The following is a 21010-nucleotide window of genomic DNA, read 5'->3' on the forward strand; positions in this document are numbered from 1 at the left end:
TACTATAACTGGCGCGAATACCAAACTGAACAGTACAAAAATAAATATAACCACAAATTAAATGTTGTTTAATTAGATTTCAAATCTACTTAAAAATAAATACTATAAAATTAAAAGTATTTTATTTTAAGCACCTTAAAATTAAAACTGGAACAAACATTCATAAAAAATATGTCATCCACGTAAAATCATTTTTCTGATAATAAGCAGTTAGGTAATTTGAATTCGCGATCTGCGGAAGCCATCAATCAAAAGCAATTTACAAACTCCGTAATCAAGCAAAGCAGCAAAATCCGTCAAGTAATTAAAAAAAAAATAGCGCACATTAACATTTTTTTTAGATTCATAAGACGGAGTAACAGATGTTTATTCTTAAAACTAAAATAATATACAAAGAAATTATTATGGCACAGTTGAGATATTAAATAGTTTTTTACGTGGTTGACATAATTTAGAAGACCTTTCCCGCGCTTTTCTAACTTATACGTAAAAGTATACACTAAACAAATATAGGTTAACGTAACAATACTGATTTCATTAAATATTGGGCCCTAAATATTTAAAATTGACACGTAAAAAAGGCAAAAAGAAATGTATTCTTACTTCAAAAGTGAAAAAAAGAATACATTTAAAGTACAGCTAAAAAATATTCAACTCTAACTGCTTACAATATTGGACAATTAAAATATGAAAAAATAGACAATTCTGCTTTAAAACAGACGTGGTATTAACATCCCGTAAACTTAAGAACATATAAATAATCGCCTATCGAGCTTTGTATTAAATAGCTTGAAATTAAAAAATCGTTTGAATATATTTTTCACTTTGTTCCATTGTAAAAATGTGATGAATGTAGGAAAAAATTGTAAAGGCGATTTCATTTGTCATATAAAAATACATATTATTACCATTATAAGATGGAATAGATTTTCACAGACTTTTTAAAATTCATATTCAGACACGTATATGAATATTTTGGCCACGGCGATTCCTCCAAATTGGTCTCTACTGTAAAGTTCCATAGACAGCTCGAGCTCTATGCTCTGTGGTCCTTCTAACGGTCTTACCAAAGACATCGCTGCTTCCGTGTTGTTTTGAATCAATCTGAAAAAAAGTTTAAATATAGTTGGTATATGCAAACTAGACAGCTAATTTATAAGATAAACATCATGCTTTATTAACCATAGGCAAAGCATTATTGCTGTCCTCAACACAAGAGAAGTAAAACAATTTTACCTTAAAAAAAGGAACAAAAATATTTAAACACTCAGGGGCCATAGAGGAGATTCTACCATCGCTAACGCAAACTAAAACAAAATATAATTAAAAGTGGATACATACATGTCACATCCTATCAAAAACTTCATCGCTAGATGTCATTTTCTTACATAACGTTAGCGTTAAAAATTGTAGCAAGGCAACTTGTCTACAGCCCCTATTGTTACAGCTCATAGTACTTACAAGAACGCCTTGATATCAGCCTTGTCCCTGACGCTGGGGGGCGCGTCCACATTGATCAGCCGCAGGACGAATTTCATCCTCGCGTTCGGCCATCCAGGGCCGCGCATTGTGAACAGATTTACCTGAAAACATTTACCAATATCAAGATCCATGAAGTAGGTATCATCTAGAACTAATTTTTTTATTGCTGTGAATGACGCGACTAGCTTGCCGTTCGCCTGATGGTAAGCGATACCGCCCATAAACAGTAGAAACACCATCCAACACCTTGAAATACAAAGTATTGTTAAAATTAAATTATGAGATGAGCAAGACCTTCGGCTGAAAATAAGAAGACTCTCAGCTAGGTAAGGAGGCTTAGTCCATTCTCTATTAAATCTACGTTTAGAATTTGAAGTTCTGGGATGATGTTCCTTTTATTTAGTCATGGCAATAACCCTCAGAGAGTTTGCTCATTAAACCATTCTCTTGTATAAAGAAAAAACTGTTTCGTCGTCTCCGCATTTAGTAATAAAAAAAAAAAATTAAACAACTTGCCTTCGAATCAGGTATGTAAAGTTTGGACACGAAGGTGATAAAGTTGTAGGAGATGCTGGTGGGCTGGTGAGTACAATTCCAATCCCCTGGTGAGCATAACGTTTCGATCTTCTTACAACGGCTGAAACAGATAAATTGTTAGTGCTTTTATACTTCTGTATTCTTCAAAGTTCTGAATTCTATTCTTATGAAGAGTTAAGGGTTTAATATAAAGGAGCTACATCATTAGGAGCTGATCTTCGTATCGTCAAATAAAACTTATTTATAGTATAAGAACACCAATAAATTAGGAATTACATTTGCGCGGCTGTAGTTACTTCTTTCACTTTTGTATCCAGTCAGGTTATTATTTTAATTGATGGATAAAAATTAGAAGTATGAAAGACTGGCTACTACTAAGAAAGTAGTAAATATACGTATTGGTATACATACTGTTTACTTTCAAGCCGGTATCCAGGCGGACAGCTGATGCGATGGCACCTGTAACTCCCTCTGGTGTTCAAACAGATGTGGCTGGTGCCTCCGAACACGCCACTCTTCGCGCAAGAAGCTATTCCGGTCTCACACTCGTCGATATCTGGAGAATAAAATATATTTTCATCCATACAGACAAATACGAAAATTCTGATAGATCACTTTCACGGTAAAACTACTAGGACTAGGGCTACTATAGGGCTTGGTATTCGAACAATTGTTTTATTTGAATATTCGCATTTATTACAATTGGAATAAAATTTACATAATTTGACTTTTTCGGTATAGTCGTAGTATTAAATTAGTTCGAATAGGTTTTATATTATTCGAAACATTCGAATAATAAAATGAGCGAATTTTGCAAGCCTTAGTTACGCAGTAGCTTTGAAGCCTAAGGCCTAAATTACTTTGTACTTTCAACGCTATTTGTGTGTCGAAGTTCTTAACTTAAACAAATGAATCAAACTCCATTCACAGGCCATACTCTTCACTCTATTTATATCCAATCCAAGAGTTCCCTCACCTATACAGCTCCTCTTGTCTTCAGACAGCCTGTAGCCTCCAGGACAGGCGCATCGATAACTACCAGGCTCGTTGAGACACCGTCCCACACATGGGACGTTGGATTTGAACTCCACACACTCGTCGATGTCAGAGCAGGTCCTGAACACGAATAGCAATATAAAGGCATGAATAACAAGCCGTTGATTAAAATTAAACTAGTTTTTGGATTTTATCGCGGTTTTATACTTTAATTCTCTCCTGTTTCGAAGACTTTGCAAAAACAGTTTAATTTTAATGTCTAACATTCGCGTAAACATAAAAATTTATTAATAAAGCCGTTAACCTTGAAGGGGTAGATAATGGTGCGTCTTGCCGAAGTTAATCAGCATATAAACACTCTTGGATTCTTCCTTTATTTCTTAAGTATTAACTTAAGAAATAAAGGAAGAATCCAAGAGCGTTCACAGTAAGTTGAGCTGTGCATTCAACGTGTTGATAGGGTCGATATTCCTTTTTAATTCACTTTAACTGAACGTCTCTGCAATCTCTTTATAATATAACTAGCTGTGCTCGCGGTTTCACCCGAGTTCGCCCGCGTGGTAATCAGTGTGTCATAAAGATTTTGCAACGTAAATCCCGACCCACGAGATTTATTACAACCACGCGACATCTTCAACATTAATCGTTTTATTTCAGTCAATATACATAAAACCGTAATGCACTATTGATCTAAACCTTCCTCAAGAATTGCACTATCTTTTAGTAAAAACCGTAGAAAATCCGTTCTATAGATTTTGAGAAAATAGATCACATACAGACGAACAGCTTTTGGGGACTTTGTTTTATAATATGTAGAGATAAATGCCTTACTTATTGTCTGGATTAAGTCTGTATCCTCTATGACAGGAGCATCTGTAGCTGCCCCAAACGTTGTTACATCTCTGCTGGCAAAGAGTACCAGCTCTTGCTTCCGTACACTCGTCAACGTCGACGCAAACCTGAAGGATAAAACTAGTTTAGCTATTAAGCTTGATGATTGGTCTCTTGTATATGAAAGTCTGATTTTTTTATACTTGCACGGCAAAGTGACCCCACTGCAACTGATGGTAAGTGGAGTGGGGTCCAATAGAATGTCGACTGACGAGAGATGATTACCTCTCGGCAGTAGACAGAATTATGCCGACCTGGTGGAACCAGATATACACAGGCAGATCCCGGAATGCGACACACTTACGTAAGTCACTATGTCGAGTTTTAACACCTTGTGTACAGTGGTCGTTATCCAGGCGGATATAAAGTATATCCTACCACCAGCAAATAGAAAATTACATTATAAATTACTATTTTCAAGTACCAATATAAATGTTTAACTTTGGATAGTTACCAATTTACTAAATTAAAATTATCTGAATTAATATTAAATTCATGATGTCGAATTCAGTACCTAAATTGGCAATAGATTCGAAAGTAAAAGGCATGGTATTGCTACTGTTGAACTTTTGTACCTTTACAAACGCTGGTACTATAGCTTGCTCCTTGATTCCCAATATGTAAATATCAAACTTAACTCAACAATATTACCTTATCATTGACCGGCGCTGATCGGAATCCTTTATGACATCTGCATTGGTACGATCCTACTGTATTCAAGCAGTCCGCGTTTTGAGAGCATATGGGCTAGAAATAAAGAGTAAAAACTGTTACATAAATAAAATAGTAGGCTTCCCAAACCATTCGGGTTGGAATAAAAGTAATATCGTGTTATACATTTTCGCATTGCGTTACTAAATGAAACCCCATATTTATCTTTAAAATAACACTACAATAAATGACTTGAACTGTAGAATGTAGATGTAGAATAAAAAGGGGTAGTTTCAACCAAAATAAACATCAATAAAAAGTAATTTTAATTTAGGGAGACCTAATGCCAATACTGCTACTCTAAGGTAATTCCTCGCAGCATCAACATTAAATGTTTAGTCAGAAATACGCACACGCTATATTCGCATTAAAAAATGAAGGAAAGTTAAACCAGGATTTTGAGTGATAATATTCGTTATTTGTGGACGATTTTTGGCAATGTTGAAGGGGTAAAGACGAGTATGTGGTTAAGACGAGTAAGAAACAGACTTGGTATCACAGCAATGCTCCGTCCTTAGATAAAAAAAACGTCTATGAATAAGGGGGTTAATCTGTTGAAAAAAAGAAATTGTCCGTATATTATTGTAGTTCTGACTCTTTTATCCCAAACTAACCATTCTCCCAGCAACAACGCACTCGTCGACATCCTCGCACTCGTGGTCTCCCACCAGCCTGTGACCTGGAGGGCAGCTGCAGGTGTACCCTCCAGGCTGATTGGTACAGATCTGGATGCGGCCACACTTGGCCTCTCCCGTCGCGCATTCATCGATGTCTGAAATATTAGAGGCAACATATCCTATTTACCATCGGAATGTTAGCCGGCTAACATGATAGCTACATGACATTACTAATAAGGATAATAAGGTTATATTCCCGTGACACGCGTAATGTCATGTAGCTGTTAGCCGTTAGCCGGCGAACATTCCGATGGTAAATGGGATATTAATTTATTATTAATTTCGCTTGTGGTAATCTATATTTTGTATCCGCCCGAATAGCGAACATCGTATAAAAGTATAAAATTCGCTTCAGGAGCTGACGTAAATGTATTGTCTTCAGAGATCAGCCTGGGTATAGCCGGTTTTGAACAGGCCCACATAATAGTGTCGACTGTCCAGGGATAATTATTTTTCGTCAATCATGTCTTCATTTGGACGCTACTCCAATTACTATCACATGCGGTGAAGTCATTAATCTGCTCGTATCGTAAAAAAGGATTATATCACCTAAAATTAATTTCTACTTCAAATAAAACAAGCGGTAAACGGTCCCTTCCAAAGTTGATGAACTAAAAAATATTTACCAAATCTCTTAAAAAGTAAAAGACGTTAAAAATGGACAAGTAACTACCTACCTTGACAGGTATTGTCGTCGTTTAGTTTATATCCCCAGGGGCATTTGAACACGGACCCCTGGTCAACGTGCGTGACCACTGGGACCTTAGGATTAGGCGTCTTATTTACTGGCGTCTTCGTATTTGTTGCAGGATAAGCTGAAAAATAATGACAACTAAATTTCTTCTTCCTATTAAATTAAATTCTGACCCCATCAAATCTTTCATAAGATGTAGTGGAGTCCAAAGAAAATGTGGACAACTGAAGTTATTGCATCTCGCGATGGTGGTCACTACGCGGCCTGCCCAATTCTTATCATTCGGCCAATAACAGACGGCCTAATAAAGACCGCAGGAAGCTGCTTGAGGCTGAAGGCTTCCTTTAGATCGTGTGAAAATCTATGGCAATATTTCATCAAGTAAACATTCTGTAGCTAATAATGCTGATGACTAATCTGCCAATACTATTTCCCTTCTGGTAAAACGCAATATGGCATGCTGTTCTCCAGGTTAAAGGCAGTGGTATTTTATATATATTTTGCTTCAGTATTTAAGGAATCATGAATACTTACTCGGCACATTTCCATATCCTGGTGGGAATTTCCCATGGACCCTGATCGGCATGCAGCGATGGCGAACCTCGTCCAGCCTCCAATTCGGTGGACACTCGCAGCGGTATCCTCCTTCTGTGTTCACGCATATCTCCACTGAAGCGCAGTTGGCTTGTCCGTTTGTGCATTCGTTTATATCTGCAATTTAAAGTCCTTGAACGAATATGTACAGAAAATAAGCAGTTGAACTGGTGCAGGAATGATAAACCAATATTGATTGAAATGCCATTATTTATAAATATAGTAATGGTACCATCCAGGACCAGCCTAAGCTATTCGGACACCCATTCACTACCGTTCTTTTAAGTTCCAACTATATCTTGTTTGGCATACATTTTTAATTATAATTATTAATGTATCCGAATTATTTTATCACGCAACGCAACTGGTTTCTCATCCGTGGTACAGGTTATATTGTGAAGAAATAAAAATTACTAACACTCGTGTTAGTATAAGCTTTTAATTTGTTTGGACACTTTTGTCGTTGCCTGAAAATATTGCAAGCTCTTTGAAGACAAAGATTTTACCTTCACATCTGCCGGTCTGTGAGTTAAGATGGAATCCAGCATCACAGAGGTTTATAGGACGGAAAGGTCGCGACGGTGGCCGATAATCCGGATAGCCCCAGAAGAAGTTCTTACCTGCAATTATAATTTAAAATAATATTAATCTTCTCAAAATTAATGCGCAAGATTTGAAGATGAAAGATCCATGTAATATCTCAACATGTATTATTTATTCTTTGGTCATGTTGAAGTTATTTCAGTCGCCCTCTGTGCTCTGTATATTTTTTTATGGTCAGTTTCTTCATTGACAGTAACTCACACAGTAACTGCTACTTTTATCAATATTATGACTTATGGCTTTTACTTTAGGAACGTTTATGGGTTTTACTTAAGACGTTACTTTTACAATTCACAAAGAGACTAGATGCCAGTCTCAGATAAAGAACTTCCATGTTCTTCGTAACTAGAATCTTTCCAAAATAATGCGTCTGCGCGGCATTCAAATCGATCCTAGGAACTTACTCTTCTCCGTAGTAGTAGGTGGTGGAAGGGTACTTGTTGTGGTAGAAGTGGTGCTGGTAGAAGACGTGGTGACGATGTCACAGGCGCCGGTCGTCAAGTCTCTGCGGAAACCAGGTGCGCAGTCGCACACATACCCGCCCATAGTGTTGCGACAAGATTCAGTAAGACCTGAACAACTGTGTGTGTTCGATGCACATTCATCGATGTCTAGAACAAAGAAAGAGTTGGAAAATATATAATCATGCTGTTCACAGAACGATTTGAAGCATGAAGTAGGTCTGTACCTCACGAGGCTGCAGTTATGTAATAGGCAGGGCTAAAGTGTCATGACTACGGTTTTGAGTTTCGTAAGTGAAATTGCCGAAGCTTTAAGAGATCCATGCTCTATATTCCTAATTCATTTTATCCTTGGGTCATACATCAAGTTGTTCATATATATTTTGAATGCTAAGGTAATAAATCTACTTACCAAAACAAGCATCATTATCTTTTTCAAAACCAGGTGGACATTCAATTGCTGGCCTGGTGTCTATCTTCGTCCATTTATCTATGGGTACATTGTTGGTATCAATCACTACAGAACCATCTTCCTTCTTCACCCCTGGAACTACAGCTTCCTCCTTTCCTGGATTCAGCAACACTGTATGGGGGTACTGCGGGCTGGTCCCTTCAGGCGTTCTGTACGTCGTCTCAGGACTTTCTGGTAACGGTATTGGGTCTATCGTATTGGAAATTTCAGGCTCTTTGGGCGCTGGTTTACCATAATCAAACCTCGGTGGAACCTTGGTTGGAGGAGTCTCTGGAATCGGAATGGGTGATTCTGATCTTTCTTCTGGTTTTGGTTGAGCAAAAGGAGTTACTGGATCTTCTGGCGCGTAATCATATTTGGGTCCTTCGATATCCTCTCGTTCTGAGGTGGATTCAGGAATTGGATGGAACTCGGGCTGTTTTGGATCTACGTATGGGATTTCCGGTTGAATTTCGTTTTCTTTTGGTGCAGGCGTTTCGGGTTCGCGTTTTTCGGTAGTCTCGGTTTCCGGTTGGTATGTGGTAGGCCTTTCTGATGGTTTTGTATCGACGTACGTAATATCTGTTTTTTCTTTATCAAAGTCTACGGGAACTACATTATTTATCCTGTCATCGGGTGTAGGCGCAGGGGTTAGCTCGGTGGATACTTCTGTAGTAGTTTTTTGTGTAGTGGGTGGTTCGGTTGGTTTTGTAGTCGTGGTCGTGGTAGTTGTGGTAGGCATCGGTGTAGGTTGTGGCGGTTTCATATCTATCCCAGTTTGATTCCCGCTTATTTCTTCCCTGTAAAAACAAAGTTGAAAAGTGTTACACACACATCATCACGCATTTATCCCCGAAGGGTGCCGCAGAGGTGCAACTAGGGCACCCACTTTTCGCCGAGTGTATTCCGTCCCAGGATGTGATAGGGGGCGACCCTATCACCATAACGGGCACAAATTCCAGTATCCGGGCTGATATTGAGCAGAAAAACCCAAATATCACTTTGCCCGTATTCGAACCCAGGACCTCAGAGCGCTACCGTACCGCACATGCAGTACAAATACGCCACCGAGGCAGTCAAAAAAGTGGAAAGTGTTATAAATTTTGTGCTGAATCACATACAAAACATTTGATTTGATGCATATTTGTTCAGTTGTAATTAACGCCAGCTTTACTTACTCAGAATCATAATATTCGTATTCATATTCCGGGAGGGGTGTGGTAGTAGGTCGACGGCGTACGCATCGGAACGATCCTGGGATATTGAAGCACTGGTACTCCGGGCCAGCTCGGAGACAGTTGTGCGTGCCCAGGGCACACTCGTCAATGTCTGAAAATTAGTATGGTTAGACCCCAAGACACATTAGTCCCATGTTCAAACTTGGGTCAAAATCATAGTAATCCATTACTTTGGTAATTACTTCTTTTTACACTGTAGGTCTTACCTACATTCCTAGAACTTAAACAATATCGTCATCCTCGGATAGTAATCTAGGTTAATAAATTCTAGATAATATTCCATGGCTAGTAAATCTGTACGATTAATTAGAACTATTACTACGAAAATGTATTCATCATATTACCTTCACATTTACCGGTCGAGTGGTGCAAAATATATCCAGTGCCGCAAGAGGTAATTCTGATGCAGAGGTAAGAGCCAACTGTGTTGTCGCAGCGCTGGGAGCCGATTAAACAGTCGTTCTGACCAGTAGCACACTCGTTTATATCTGAATTATCGAAAAGGTTCTATAGAAAAGATACACAAATAGGTAAAACAGGAGAGGAAGGAGTAATAGAGAAAGTGAGTAGGAGGTAAAGTAGAAAGGAGTTAAAAAGAAAAGGATGTCAATGCAAAAGCAGATGGAAGATAATAATATGAATTATGAACCTTTGGATATGCTGTAGTTTTTACTATGTAAGACATAAATAATTTAACTAATCGAAAGGTTCGTTATCTCTCAAAGATTCTTTCCAGCATATACGCGGACGGGGCCACAAGTAAAAACTAGTTTATAATAATAGTATATATGTCTCTTACCAACACATCGATTGGTGGTGATGTCCAACTCGTAACCGTACTTGCAGTGGCAGTCATAACTACCATTGGTGTTCAAACAGCTTTGATGCAAGTCGCAGAGATGGGTGTTTTCCTTGCACTCGTCAATATCTAAGGACAAATTGAAGAATGAAAATTTAAGACTTATTTTACCTCCACGGATTGTTTTTGGAAATGAACTGATCAGAATTTTTGATCGCAACACTCTCACGACCGTTTTCGAAATATAATCCTAATCTTAATCTTCGATCTGACCCCGAGAATATATCAATTAAAACAAGTTAATTGTAGGCATGTTCAAAAAACTGTTCTAAATGGTCAATTTTCGTGTTGGATTGGAAAAAATATTTTCAATCGTTTATTGAAACAACTGTTACTTAGTTTATTTTCAAGATCGATTAAAGACTATCGTGATAAACAAATTTCGGTTGGAAGTGTAATGTAATTAGCCAGGAATAAATAAAGTTAGTGACATAATAACAATAAATAATCATATCAGCCCTGTATTATATACTGTCCCACTGTTGCGTACAGGCCTCCTCTACTACTGAGAGGGATTAGGCCTCAGTCCACCACGCTGGCCTAGTGCGGGTTTGGTAGACTCACACACCCTCGAAATTCCTATAGAGAACTCCTCAGATATGCAGGTTTCCTCACGATGTTTTCCTTCACCGTTAAAGCAAGCGATAATTCACGAAGAAAACAGGTTAGTGACATACCCTCACAAAATCCATTCTGTATTCGCATTCCATCTGGACATTCAGGTTTTGATGTCGTTCTGAAACAAAGGCGGTTTATATTACAAGAGGAGTGGTGGCGCCTCACAATCAACATCACAACAACATTATATAATTATAAATGATGAATATAGCTCTGTGTCGTCGGAGTCGAATCATGGAACGGGCAAAATGATATTAAGTTTTCCTGTATAATATCAGCCCGTAGTCTAGTATTTGTGTCACATAGGGAAGTCAGTGAACCAGTTGCTCTACTGCCTACCCCTTTGGAGATTAAAAGGAACATAGATTTTGGCTACTTGTACTCTGTATAATAATTGAGTTTATGGTCAAACTTACATTTTATCTTCCTTTTGCTTGCAGTCGTACTGGCCGAGTTGATTCACGCATATCTGGTCTTCACGGCATATCTCGTCGTCGTCTTCGCATTCATCAATGTCTACAAGAAGTATTATAATTTAATCGATTCCAGTATCAAAGTATACATTATTATCGATGTGATCTAATACATTATATAAAAGGATTTTTAGATATAATTTACAATCGATTACTTGCATAGATATTATAAATAATCGATATGCATTGACTGCCACGATTTTACTAAAAAATATTTGTAAGCTGTCAAAGCTGAGCTCGAAGTAATCGATAGTTACAGTAATTACAATAATAAAATTAATTGTAAAACTGATACGGCCAACTACAACAAATTGGAATTGAAAATTTCTCATAAATATGATAAAAACGTTATAGTTTTATTGCATTGAATGCTATAACATGTAGTGCTGTTGGTGTACCTTAATGCAATAAAAAAAAAATAAACATAATTCATAATAGACATAACAAGAGGCGATAGCTTAGTTGGGTGTGGAACGGACTGCCAAGACGAATGTCGGCAGGTTCAAATCCCAAGGGCACACACCTCTGACTTTTCTAAAATCATGTGTGTATTCTTTGTGAATTTATCGTTCGCTTTAACGGTGAAGGAAAACATCGTGAGGAAACCTGCACATCTGAGAAGTTCTCTATAGGAATTTCGAAGGTGTGTGAAGTCTACCAATCCGCACTAGGCCAGCGTGGTGGACTAAGGCCTAATCCCTCTCAGTAGTAGAGGAGGCCCATGCTCAGCAGTGGGCAAGTATATAATACAGGGCTGATATTATTATTATAATAGACATACCTTCACACCTTTCGGAGAGCGCGTTTATCTTAAATCCCGGAGGACAGTGCTTAGACGCAATGTCCTGGCAGTGGAATGCGCCATGAGTGTTTATGCAGAACTGAGATAGCTTGTTACAGTCGTCTTTGTGCAATGCGCATTCATCCACATCTGAAAAATACGTGGAAATGACGATTCTGTACGTTGCATTTCTTAAATTACGAGTCTGAGTAATACTGACGTATTACTTAGATTTCCAAGGAGCATGACCGGGGTTTCGCCATTCTAAGTAGGTATTTCTATAATAATTTCTTATTACGCGAATGTTAGACATTGAAATAAAACTTTACGGATTTTACCGCGGTTATTTATATTATTATTTTTTCTCGACGTTTCGTTGTCCCCCTTCTCAGATCCCCCTTTATGATCACATAGTCCTCCCCATGACTATGAAGGCTGCAAAGTCTTCAAAACGTCGGGAGAAAATAGGTATTTCTATTACACCAAGAGTGCCAGCTAATGCTTATAACTCATAAATAGTAATCTTAGACAAATCAATTGTTCTTGAAACAGATATCTCATAATTTACTTGCTCTAGATAAAAATTTAGATCCAAGCCATATTCACTACATCTTAAATTAACATTAAAACATAATAGTTCACACTCTTGTCTACATTAAGAATATAATAGTAACCTTCACATTCCAAGGTAGCTCCCATTTTAAACCCTGTGGGACATTTATCCTCTGTTGGAGGGACGGGAGTGCTCCCAAGGTTTGAAGGGTCCCCTGCAACCCCACCACATTTGAACCCTCCTATCGTATTCTCGCATAGGTAAAATGGACATGGCGGATTTGGCAGTTTGCATTCGTTTATATCTGGAACAAATAATAAAAAAATATTGTATACAAATTAGAAAGGTAAGAGAGACCGACGAACTGATAAAAGTTGCAGGAAGTCAAAGGAACCTTCCAAGAGGTTGTGGAAATTTTCGGGAACTATGTTCAGCAGTGGATATTTGCGGAGAATGTTAAAGAAATAAAGCACCAATACATCAGGCTGATATTACTAAAACCAGTTATCGCCCGAATATAATTTTGTAAACTTGAAAATACATATTCTAAAAATATTTTTTCTATTAGCATCGATAACGTCAAATATAATAATATCTTTTCCATTATAATCGATAATTAAAGTCAACTTTTAGTTGGCTTCTCTAATACTCCAAAAACTGACAAAACTCTTACCGTCGCAAACGTGGTTGATGATGTTTCTGGAGAAGCCTGGCGGACACTTTCCCCTGTCCTTATCCTTTTTGATTGGAATGCATTTGTATGAACCCTGGACGTTGGAACACTGTGTGCCGGGAAGGCAGACTTGGAGGTTTAGCTGGCATTCGTCGATATCTACAGATAAAACAGCTTTTTATGTATCGAATATGTAACTTAATTTAACCCAAAGTAAGATGAGGATTTTGAGGGTTTTAGCTATACCGATAGACCTTGGATTCTCCAATAATCTAAACCAAACTTAATATAACATTATTATCATAATGAGCGTTAGGTGCATCAATAACAATACCTTATTTGATAAAAACAAACTTCGGTTACATGTTTCAAAATCCCTGGTTATATATTAAATCACCGTTAACCGAGAGTAGCATCACCACCCATACCATTAGGCCTGTTCGCTCCTTCGTCCCCTCGACTTTAAAACATATGATACACAAGGAAACTGTTTATATTTTATTACCTTGACAAGACTTGCCATCAGCCATCAGTTCGTAGCCGCGTCGGCAAGAGCACATCACTTCCACGCCGTTGTCGTTGCACTTGTGCTGGCAAGGGTTGTGGGGCTTACACCTGTTCCTTATCACCTGGAAAGAAACATTATCTTTAGTTTTCTGCAAACTCTGCAGGACCTATGAATAGTAAACCAAAAATGTCGACCAAATTATCTGAGGATACCGAATAATTTCATTTTTTAAGCACCGCATAGACTCTACCAACTTGTTGACGAAACTAACTTCTCAACGCTTCTGTAAATCAAACGACTGTCGGTTTCCTAAGTGTCGACAATTCGACAACGTTTGCGCAGGACCAAAGCGTACCTTCTTGCAGTTCCTGCCGTCTGCCATGAGCATGTACCCAGGGTTGCACTCGCAGCGGTAAGAACCCGGCACTGGAATGCAGTGGTGCGCGCATAGCTCGTTCGGCGCGTAGTCTTCGCACAGAGACGCGATCACTGGAAACGAAGCATTAGCTTTTATAATACTACTAGCGACCCGCCCCGGCTTCGCACGGGTGCAATGCTGATACTAAATACACTACAAAAAAACTGTGAACGTTGTATATAAAAACATAGCGGCGCGCTCTTCGCACGGGTATAACATAACAAAATAACAGTATTTCTCCACTATTTAATGGATGTTATTATACATATAAACCTTCCTCTTGAATAACTCTATCTATTAAAATAAACCGCATCAAAATCTGTTGCGTAGTTTTAAAGATTTAAGCATACAAAGAGAAAGCGACTTTGTTTTATACTATCTAGTGATAGTGAGGTAAGTATTCACTGTAAAAATTATACGTCTATACCCTGATAATAATGGATCACGTGGGCTTGACCAGGGTACAACCCTTATCTGACGTCGAGTGACTCGAGTATGAATTTCATATTTTTTACCTTCAAACTGCAAAGACTTAAACAATAATTACTTTTTCCATCTTATCCTAATCCGTTTCCATGCCGACGCTTTCATGATAGATCGGAAACTATGTTTCTGTCAGCGATGTTCACACGATGCTATGCCGGCATAATTATTGTAACATATAAACTCACCCTTCACAGGCTTCCTCGTGACCACTACAGAATTGGTGGCTACCGTTTCGTTTTTATAACTCTCGTGTGCTGTTTTCTGTAAATAAAAAAACATTATGGGTCTGTTTCTCTGCCTAGGGTTCATCGCTCGTCACTCAACATTCTATTGGATCTCACTCCACTTACCATCAGCTACAGTGGCGCCACTTTGTCGTGCATGAATAGAATAAAAAAGCCATATTGGTCCTTTAGCATCACAACTAAATTCATTTATAATAATTCAACGATTTATCGAAAAAAGTGCCAGATACCTCACAACACTGGATATAAGCATCATCAGCCAGTAACTCTTCAGACCCGTTGCCATCGGACCTTCGTTTACAAACATCAACGCCTCTTTCCTCCTTTGCATTTGAACCCTTCATGCATTCCTCACAGCATAGCTGGAAAAGTTAATAAAATGTCAATTTATAAATCATTTACGGCAGATATCAACACGATCCTAACCGCTACCTTTGCATCGATAGCGAAAGCGACCCAATTACAAACTGAAATTAACAATTTTTAGCCCGGAACAATTTATTCAGGCGGGTGAAGCCGTGTGCAAAAGCTAGTATACAATAAGCTCGTACATTACTTTAACATTATTTTACCTTTATTTTCTTCCTGTTCCACTAACACTCAGTTAAACTGACTTTGAAATAAGCCCAAGACACAGGCTATGCCAAGATTAGGTACCTTTGGAAATACCAGCAAAAATGTTAAACTTATTTAAAGTTAAAGTTTTGACTGCTTCCCGAACCCCGTGTCGTGCCAAAAAAATAATGGTGACTGGGTTTTTCCATCTTAAAAATTACTCTGTCGCGCCTCGGAGTCGGCTGTGTGACACCCCTGTGCTTCTGGAAGCACATAAAGTCGTTGATCCTGCGCCTAATCTCTCACCGATTAGGTCGGATTGCCGTCTCACCGGACTATGAAAGTGAAGGTACAGAGAGTGCATTTATCTCCTGCCTACCTGACTGATTCACGTTGAGCTTAGGCACCGTGGCCGAAATTCGGCTAGGAGGGATTATTTATTTTAAGTAAAATTAGATATCTATAACTCGGTTTTTACTATAAACGATTCCATTTTATACATTTACCCCCTTATTCATAGACGTTATATATCTAAGGACGGAGCATTGCTGTGATAAGCCTGTTTCCCAACTTTGTTTATCTGACAGCTTGCTGTTTGTTCAGCTTATTTTATATGACAGCCAACTAGATTCAAGTTGTATCTCAATATTAGCCAATCACAACAGCCCTATGTTTACTCACTACGAAGGCTGCCATGCCGTCAGCACTGAGAAACAGACTTGTTATCACAGCGAAGATAGAACTTAGATAAATAACGTCTGTGAATAAGGGAGTTAGTTTTTAATCTTTTAGACACGGACTACGTGTAATAATCTTAAGAATAGATAACAGATATGCTATTGTTTAACTAATAATGCAGTGCTCGGATCAATAACATTATCGGCACACATGGCCGTAAATACTTCCAGGCGAAAATAAACAAAGCGTTATTAATAAAAGGGCTTCGAGGAATGCTTCGTAAAGATATACAGGGCCGCGAGATATTTTTGTAGTTTACATTATAAAGTATGAATAAACTAATATAGAGCGATGAAACCTCTTTAAATTGCTTTGATCTAATAGTGTATAAGGGCTGTGAGGCCGCATCTGTTTTTCTTTGATAAATACCTGAACTTTGAAGAAAAAGGGCGATGTAGTAGCACATGTTGTATATTTTGGAATTACCAAATTGAGTTCAATACTCGTTAAATCAAAATGTATCATGTCATTGAATTGTATTAATGTTGTGACAAAGTGAGGGCGTGGTAAGGTTATCGCTATCTCTTTCTCACGAACGTAGCGTTAAGGCCAGTGATAGAACGTGACGTCATAGTTTGTTATTATATTTTGACAGCAACCCCTTTCACCAAATTTAAGTTTTGTAACTAATTTATTATTGTATGAATTTTGAATACTTTTTCAGTTAGATTTTGGATGACATACATTTTTGTAAAAGGTACCTTATTTGAATCTATCCTTGTAATAGTGAACATTTCTATCAACATATGCAAAATCGAAATGACGCACAACAAGTTGCGCCACAACGGCGTATTTGACATTGACCGACATTGCGCGCATCCGGACAAAACACTGATAAAGTAATTATAATGCATAATACGTAAGTGTGAATTCCACGGGACAATGATAAGTCTTTTTAATAGCTTCATGACAGACTTGGAGAACGTGGTATGACGTCACGTGCTATCGCGTCTGTTTTAGGGTACCGTAGTCTGAGACTAGACCTCAATATAATATAGGCCAACAAATGAACATGTGGGTCACCCCTGACATCAATATATATGTACTACGTACTAGATCTGGCCTTTCGAACACTGAATCTGTTCGACTCATCTGTACTGCAATCCGTACACCTGACTTTAGTATGATTACAACATTTACAGCGTGTGGTCATGTACGGAGCGGCACTCAAAATATAAGAACTCGAGTCTAAGTATAAACTAGGTGTGAATACAAATTATTAGTCAAATAAGTAAAATTATTTGTTGTTCAAGTGAATAAATAGGTAATAATAGTGACGTTTTGCTTGCCATTTTACTTATACTCTATTTAACGCGCTTTAGCACCGCGTGTTTAAAAAGTTTGGTTAGACGATGATTGATGTTTTACCGCTGCAGCGAACTTTAGTTCTCATTTCCATTTCCTGATTTTGAACAAATAGTTCATATGTACGTTCATGTCTATAGAATATACGTCACTGATTCCTGTCCATAAATAGCCACATACTTAACTACGTAATTTGCACTTTTTATACGGTTCGAGTAACTTATGGTAAAGCGTAGTCTCATATTTTATAGACGCAATGTTAAAATTACCCTGTATAAAACATATTTCTACAGATAACCACAAAATCACACGCCGCCGAATTTCAAATCAAACATTAGGTTTCTAGGTAATTAGGTAAGTTATCTCTCTAAGATAACAATGTTTGCTTTACTAATCATACAGATTGTCTTTTCCGTAACAATGTACGGACCTAATTTCGCATGATTTACAACGTTTAGTTTAGCTTTTTGAAGTTCTAGGTGCACTAGAATAGATCTGATGTCATCTAATTATGCTGGATATTTTATAATATTTAGAGGCATATTAGATGTTTTATTACACGTAATTCGAGAGATATAATTAACACACACAACTTCAAAAGTCAGAAGTTTGCCTTGGGAGTTTAAGACAGGCCGGCATAATTGTGTCGACTGTCGGATAATCATCTCTCGTCAGTCGACATTCTGTCTGAACCTTATTACACTTACCATCAGATGCAATAAGTCATATTGCCGAGCCTGCATTTAAAAGTGGGAGATTCAATCCTGCGTTTCGAAAGCACGTTCTACTCTAAACTCTAACCGCTTGTACGTGATTTCGTATTACAATCATAGTCTGTACGACCATCGGTACGTGTATAGCCTGTTAAGATTATTATCGTTACCTTTGCAGAATCTTTTGTTGAGGAACAAGTTTTCAAACTCGTGGCTATGTCAATGCCAGTGTCGCAATCCCGTTTCTTTCTGAAAAGAAAACACTTAATCTGAATTTGTCGCAACATTAGAGACCACTCCAATTAATTTCATTCAGTAAATAAAAATATTGATTAAAGTTTAATTATTTTTCTTAGAAAAGAGGGTAAAATAGCATGACCTTCCATTGAAGTTTTCTAATGACAACTTAAGTATTACTTTCTTATTCTTTATCAGTTGTGTTAGCTTCTATAAATTTAATACTATTAAAAAATCTGGATTGGCTACATCAAATCTTCAACTATATCCTAGTTTTTAAACCTTAGGCTTCAGCCGAAGGTGTGAATTGTGATGATAGCTGATTAATGGCTTCGGTCAGAAATCCTTCAGTCGGATACTATCAGCATTTCAGTAAACGAGTAACTTGAAATAGGCCGGCATATGTGTTGACATGCGAGGAGTAATTATGTCTCGTCAGATTATATTTTGTCTGGACAAAACTGCATTTACCATCAGTCTACAGTCACTAAGCCCAAATAAAAAATCCTTTCATCTGACCCATATCTTTTGATGATGTTTTACCTCGGCTTAACTTCGTTGTTAATTCAAACAAATCTCAAGCATGTTATTGAAATATTTAGCATTAGGTTACAAGCGTTTCTAAATATACTTATTGGGGAAACAATGATAACTTTACTTAGAACTACTAGCGGATATTATTCTGAGAAATATAAACAAAATGGGATCGAAAATAGAGTTCTTGTTGATTGGGCTATTGTATTGTTGGTTGAAGGATATGAGAAATTAAATATCTATGCTCTTGTTGAACCTAATTTTTAATTGATGGTTGTGCAATTTGGAGTAAAATGGTCAAAAGAGTTAATTTAATAGTTTAATTTGTTAGTAAGAAATGATTTAATAATATTTTTACATGGGTAATATGTGACTCGGTGGCGGAGTTATATTGCCGCAGCAGTGCCGAGGTTTCGGGTTCGATCTCCGCATCTGGCAGTGATGTTGGGTTTTATTAATAAGTATTAACCCAGAGTCTGGTTTTTGTGGCTGATATGGCGATAGGCTCGCCCTCTATGGGATACGCACGACGAAAAGTGGGAGCGACAGTTACGCCTCTGCCTACCCCTTAGGTCATAAAATGCATGAGTGTTTGTGTTTAATTTATAATTATATTAGTAGTAAGGGATTCACCGATACCCGAGCACCTGCGAAGCCACCCCGCGCCCCCGGCCACGGGGGGTCCGCGGCCTGCTCCAGGGCCGGGCCACCATACTATCCGCGAATTAAATTGATATCAACCGCGAATTAAATTGATATCAACCGCGAATTAAATTGATATCAACCGCGAATTAAATTGATATCAACCGCGAATTAAAATAATAGCGACCGCGAATTAAAATGATAGCACCCGCGAATTAAAATTATACCGCCCGCGAATTTCATTGTTATCGGCCGCGACTTTCAATGATACCGTCCGCGGATTACTCTTGTACCGTCCGCATGTAACGTCGAAGTTAACCGTGGATTTCATTACCAACGTCCGCGGATTGCATTTATATCACCAGCGAATGGAGTGATGCATTAACTTTACTCATGCTCTACGGCTCATTTTCAAGCTTGGACCTGTTCCCTTTGTTTCGTTATGCTTTTGTCTTTCTACTTTCTATCAGTGATCCTTTTTTATTGAAAAACGCTAAGGTCTTTGTATCGTATTTCTACTTAATAACCGTTTACAATTACTCAATACTGGCCCTTTACACATTATGGCCATTGTTTGTGAAAGATAAATCAATCAATTGTTTGTCATACATAATACATTACCCAAATTCTAGGTACAAAACCTTTGCATCCTCTCATTGTTCCCACGGGTGGTAACTATATTTTATCAATGATTTACTACTTCTCTATTATTTTTAACAATAGGTCTCGTCTCTATTATTCCCATTTCCGAATAATACGTATTCAATATAAAATTTATGGTGAAAGTTGGAAACATGTTGAGTCTTGTCTGTAATGAAACAATACTCGCTCTCCATATAAAAGCCCGACTCAAAATCACATGGTATCGTATTCCACTCTGTGCTCTGTTCCAAGCGAGATCTCCAGTTAAGTGTAATAGTGAAGTGTTAAAATAGTGAAACTGTTATAAAAATGAATGTAAGTACCTTTTTATACTTTGACCTAACGTTGTTATAACCAACCAGATGTTTAATTAATTGTTTATTGTATGTGTTGTCCACGAGGTTAATACATTTTAGCTGACTTCGATCTCTTATTAATTTATCATTGTTATTAACTTGTACATTTATACTTAGCATACCTATACGTATTTATCACATACTACTTACTTAACCGATAACTAAAACATTTTTATTAATTTTTATTACAGTTTCCTGAAAATACTTTCAAGAGTTATTATTACGCTGATGACAACGACGAACCTAGTGACGAAGAAGGGACGCTCGCAGCCAAAGTCAAAAAGGCGATCATAGCCAATAAAAGATCGAACGAATTTAACAACATCGATGACTTTTTTC

General features: G+C 37.7%; 1 protein-coding gene across 1 annotated transcript in view; it reads right to left on the reverse strand.

Moving 5' to 3' along the window:
* Positions 1–100: 100 nt before the first annotated feature.
* Positions 101–21010, reverse strand: part of LOC115441224 (fibrillin-3) — a 50059-nt gene continuing 29149 nt past the window's right edge. Inside the window, exons 3-28 of the mRNA XM_030165918.2 lie at positions 18431–18509; positions 15180–15311; positions 14890–14965; positions 14156–14289; positions 13798–13921; positions 13293–13451; positions 12741–12923; positions 12067–12216; positions 11229–11328; positions 10872–10930; positions 10135–10263; positions 9680–9823; positions 9276–9426; positions 8059–8897; positions 7590–7796; positions 7089–7202; positions 6523–6699; positions 5972–6109; positions 5232–5389; positions 4558–4653; positions 3847–3974; positions 2996–3135; positions 2431–2575; positions 1999–2119; positions 1462–1583; positions 101–1104 (exon numbers count right to left, since the gene is read on the reverse strand). Of these exons, the coding sequence (XP_030021778.2) occupies positions 942–1104; positions 1462–1583; positions 1999–2119; positions 2431–2575; positions 2996–3135; positions 3847–3974; positions 4558–4653; positions 5232–5389; positions 5972–6109; positions 6523–6699; positions 7089–7202; positions 7590–7796; positions 8059–8897; positions 9276–9426; positions 9680–9823; positions 10135–10263; positions 10872–10930; positions 11229–11328; positions 12067–12216; positions 12741–12923; positions 13293–13451; positions 13798–13921; positions 14156–14289; positions 14890–14965; positions 15180–15311; positions 18431–18509 (4168 nt within the window). The 3' untranslated portion in view covers positions 101–941. The remainder of the gene's footprint in view (positions 1105–1461; positions 1584–1998; positions 2120–2430; positions 2576–2995; positions 3136–3846; positions 3975–4557; positions 4654–5231; positions 5390–5971; positions 6110–6522; positions 6700–7088; positions 7203–7589; positions 7797–8058; positions 8898–9275; positions 9427–9679; positions 9824–10134; positions 10264–10871; positions 10931–11228; positions 11329–12066; positions 12217–12740; positions 12924–13292; positions 13452–13797; positions 13922–14155; positions 14290–14889; positions 14966–15179; positions 15312–18430; positions 18510–21010) is intronic.

This window comes from Manduca sexta, chromosome 3, assembly GCF_014839805.1.
Source record: "Manduca sexta isolate Smith_Timp_Sample1 chromosome 3, JHU_Msex_v1.0, whole genome shotgun sequence".
NCBI lineage: Eukaryota > Metazoa > Arthropoda > Insecta > Lepidoptera > Sphingidae > Manduca > Manduca sexta.